Here is a 3,899-nt window from a genome sequence, read left to right on the forward strand (position 1 = left end):
TTGAAGGTGTCATTTTCCAAATGCCGCCGGAGAGACAGAAGTGATGAACCGAAAGAAAGAAAAACTAAGAGAGGACGATGACCAACGCGTGAAGTTAAATGACAGCAAAATATACTACGTACGTAGTTAAAATGGATACATTTTAAAGAGAATCAAAGCTGCTGCTAGCCTGTGAAAACTCCACACGCGACGGAACTCGGGGCGGGTCGCTTGGGGCGCACCGTTGGCGTGGGCGGGCCGCAGCCTGTCTCGAACTCGAAGTCTCGAACAGCCCGGACGCAAGCGGCGGGGGTATAAATAGCCCGCCCACGCCCCACCATTCCTTCCACCGCAAATCAACCGCCCCGTCCGTCCCCGACCCGATTAACCCTACCTTCCGCTCGATTCCACTCCCCTTCCCTCCTCTTCTCCCCCCGCCCGCTCGTCGGGTCCGGAGCCAGCAGCACCGAGATAGCAATGGCGGCCGCGCTGAGGAGAGCCGTCGCGCAGCGCTTTGCGGCGGCGCCGCAGCAGGCCTACGGGATGCCCCGCCGCTTCATGCAGGAGCGCCCCGCCTTTCGCCCCGCGGTGCCTCCGGACGTGGGATTCATGCCCCTGGCCGACCGGATCCGCGACCACCTCGGCGTCTCCTTCCCGCGCATCAACCTCGACGGCCTCGTGCCGCCCGCCCCTGCCCGCCCCCAGACCCAGCCGACGAGGGAGGCCGCCGCGGTGGTGGGCAGCCTCACGGTGGAGGAGGCGCGGAAGGTGCTGCGCGCCACGCAGATGGAGGCGGCGCGCGCGCGGGTGCGGGCGTCCCGCGAGGGCACCGTGCCCTACGCCGAGTTCCTGCGCCTCTGCTGCGACGCGGCGGGGGCGGACGACGGGCCCTCCGTCGCGCGCGCGCTCGACGAGTCCGGATCCGTCATCGTGCTCGGCAGGACCGTCTTCCTCAGGCCCGAAATGGTACGGCCCTCCCCTCTTCCTCCCCACCTCCCATTTCGTTGCTTCAAATCAAATCAATGACCTGTCTAAATGTTGCTTGATCCGTCCCAACCTTTTTGGTCTAGTTTTGCCTTGCAGTTAGCGTCTTTTACAGACAAAAAAAGACACGCTGTTGGTTCCTCTGTTCTGCTCTCTTCTCTTGTTCTACTGTTCATTTTAATCCGGGTGACCGGGTACAGAATTTCACAAGGCTAGAGATCTGATGAGATTTTTCGCGTGTTTTGCATGTTTCTCCCAACAGGAAATGAACCAAAGAAACGGCGGTGTTCTAAAACAATAGAGCAGTTGTGACACCAAAAGTTTGGGGGATTTTACTTGCCCCCCTTCCGTTCCGTTCCAAGATGGGAGTTTCCTTTCTTCTCTCAAAACCAGAAGGAAAACAACAAATCTAATTTCTACCCCTCGATCTAAATCTGAGGAGGGAAGAAACTAAATGAGTAAATGAGTAAAATGACAGTCTTGCTAAAATTACAAAAAAAAAATCTCCGATGAATGAAACATGAGGAGAACCTAGCTGCCATTGGCACCCAAAAAAGAACATGCCTGATTATTTTCTATATTCAGATTGGTTGGCGTCTAGTACCGCGCTGATGATAGTGGCTCCACTATTTTGGGAATTGGAGCACATGTTTTCAACTTCATCATTTTCATTGGTAGTCATGTAGATGTTCATACTGAAGTACTTCACCGGATTTTCTACTATTCTATAGTTTAAAATACACATTAGTGAAGCACCATTTCACTTGCTGTTGTCCGATCTACAATTACATAGCAGTGATAAGCAATTGATAGTATGAATTTGCTGTTTGAATTGCATAATTGAAGATTCAAATCTACAGTACAATCATATGTTATTAGTGGTGGTGCTGGGTTGATTTGCCTTTGAGCATGTCATGCATCCCAACGATTTAATTGGTCATATAGTGGAAGATGTAGTAGAACTACTACAATTTGCGTAAGAAGTAGTGGCATGAGATCATCCCTTTTTGGCAATTGTGACACCGGAATAGCCCATCATGTGATGTCTTTGTCACTTGTTCCGTTCGTTTGTTAGTGTGAAAGCTATTTACTTACAAAAATATCAATTTTATTTAGACAATTCAATCTATTACCTGCATCTTAGCTGCAACAGTACAGAATTGATCTTGTTACCACTATTTGTTTTCATGAGATATTAAGTACTAAAAAATGCTGTTGTCATTTCCTGCGGAATAAATAAGCTGCATCCTTTCCAATTTGAAGAACAGGAAACTAATGCAGGGCTAACAAGTCAATGACAAATCTACTTCTCTTATCTTCTTGGTGACCTCCCCCCACACCCAAAAAAAATGTCCTGGGTGGACCTAAACAAAGTTTGGGAACATCATCACATGCCGTCTGGTTCAGATTAGGTCATAGCACTGGTAGGCAAAGATAAGTGGTACGATTTATTGTTTGTTTTTGCTTGGTCCCTCCGTGGTCACCATAACTTGGCAAGCTACCCCTTGCAAGTTGTGGCTGTTGGTGGTGACAAAAATAGTTGTGGAAAATCTTTTTGCACGATTTAGTCTTGTAGCTTCTGGAAGGTGTCTGAATCCATGTGGATGATAGAATCAAAACATTTTGCACTTGTTTTGAAAATCCAATCGTGTACAGTTTGAGCTAAATGTTTTTGTCCTTCCAGCATTGCTCTTTCTTTGATGGATGTTTCTTGAAAAGAAGAGCAGCCAAGTAAAATTTGGAAATGTTTTTGTCCTTTTTCTTCAAAATTCCAGGTTGTGAAAGCAATTGAGAAGGCAATACCCATACCGCGAGGACCATCTATTGCTGAGAATCACCCTGCAAGGGAGGAGCTGAAGGCCATGGAGTCCCAGAAGGTAGACATCGACCGCATGGCGACGCTCCAGGTGCGGCGGGAGCTGTGGGGAGGGCTGGCTGCCCTAGCCCTCCAAACGGCCGGCTTCATGAGGCTCACATTCTGGGAGCTCTCCTGGGACGTCATGGAGCCCATCTGCTTCTTCGTGACGTCGACATACTTCATGGCGGGCTACGCCTTCTTCCTCCGGACCAAGAGGGAGCCCTCGTTCGAGGGCTTCTTCCAGAGCCGTTTTGCGGTGAAGCAGAAGCGCCTTATGCAGGCCCGGGAATTTGATGTCCGCCGGTACAGTGAGCTCCGGCAAGCCTGTGGCCTCCCGGCGCTACATCCTCAGAGCCCCTGTGCGTCCTCGCAGGAGAACCACCATTGCCATTGTCATTGATGTGTTGCTTGGAATTTTTTATGCCCATTTGATGCGGCTGCTGCTGCTGCCATGTACCGTTGTGGAATGTGGATGCGAAGCATACTCATTGACGTGATCAGATTCAGATTTTAAACTCGAAATGCCTGTGTCCTGATGGATGGATGCATGTGAGCTGTGACTGTGAGGTAGTACATGAGAGAAGTCAGCGTGTACATACCGGCCGTAAACAATCTTTGAGAAGAAAAATGAAAATGATAAAAAAAATTAAGGATTACAAACTGAGCAATTGTCATCCAGCTCATCTGGCTCAACTTGTCCGAAACGCATGCTGGCAAGGGATCTTCAGCGATTATTCTCTACACATAGGCAGGGTCATAATCCATCATAATATCTTTTATTTCTGATGGTTTGGTCTAAGCCTATTCTTTAGGAAAAATCAATGTGATCTTGAAGAAACAAAGAGCATCAGAAAAGGCATCTTCAACGGCTACGCCGCGGAAGGCACTAGGGCCGTCAGCATTTAAGCTTTTTGTTATGGCCTGTCCTTTTTCCCGCTGTCTGTTTTTGGACTATCTCATGTCATGATGCAGATGCAGCCATCCCCACAAGTCTGGTGGGGTTTCTTTCATTTGATGCCTTCTCCTCGTGACCGTCCATTGCTATCTCCACCCACCCAGCTCTAGTTTTTAACTCGTC

The 3,899-nt window shown here is 49.1% G+C and overlaps 1 protein-coding gene across 1 annotated transcript; it reads left to right on the forward strand.

Moving 5' to 3' along the window:
• Positions 1 to 308: 308 nt before the first annotated feature.
• On the forward strand, positions 309 to 3,357 carry LOC119335105 (calcium uniporter protein 2, mitochondrial-like). Its single transcript, XM_037607323.1, has 2 exons — positions 309 to 945; positions 2,739 to 3,357. Exons 1-2 carry the CDS (start codon positions 457 to 459, stop codon positions 3,219 to 3,221), a joined length of 972 nt encoding a protein of 323 aa, XP_037463220.1. The 5' UTR covers positions 309 to 456; the 3' UTR covers positions 3,222 to 3,357.
• Positions 3,358 to 3,899: the final 542 nt, after the last annotated feature.

Source organism: Triticum dicoccoides, chromosome 1B (assembly GCF_002162155.2).
Source record: "Triticum dicoccoides isolate Atlit2015 ecotype Zavitan chromosome 1B, WEW_v2.0, whole genome shotgun sequence".
Taxonomy (NCBI): Eukaryota; Viridiplantae; Streptophyta; class Magnoliopsida; order Poales; family Poaceae; genus Triticum; species Triticum dicoccoides.

Excerpts from the sequence above, each read along its gene's own strand:
- LOC119335105 (XM_037607323.1), top strand. The coding sequence starts at position 457 with ATGGCGGCCGCGCTGAGGAGAGCCGTCGCGCAGCGCTTTGCGGCGGCG. Across the intron at positions 946-2,738 it reads TCTTCCTCAGGCCCGAAATG|GTTGTGAAAGCAATTGAGAA; the intron begins GTACGGCCCTCC and ends TCAAAATTCCAG.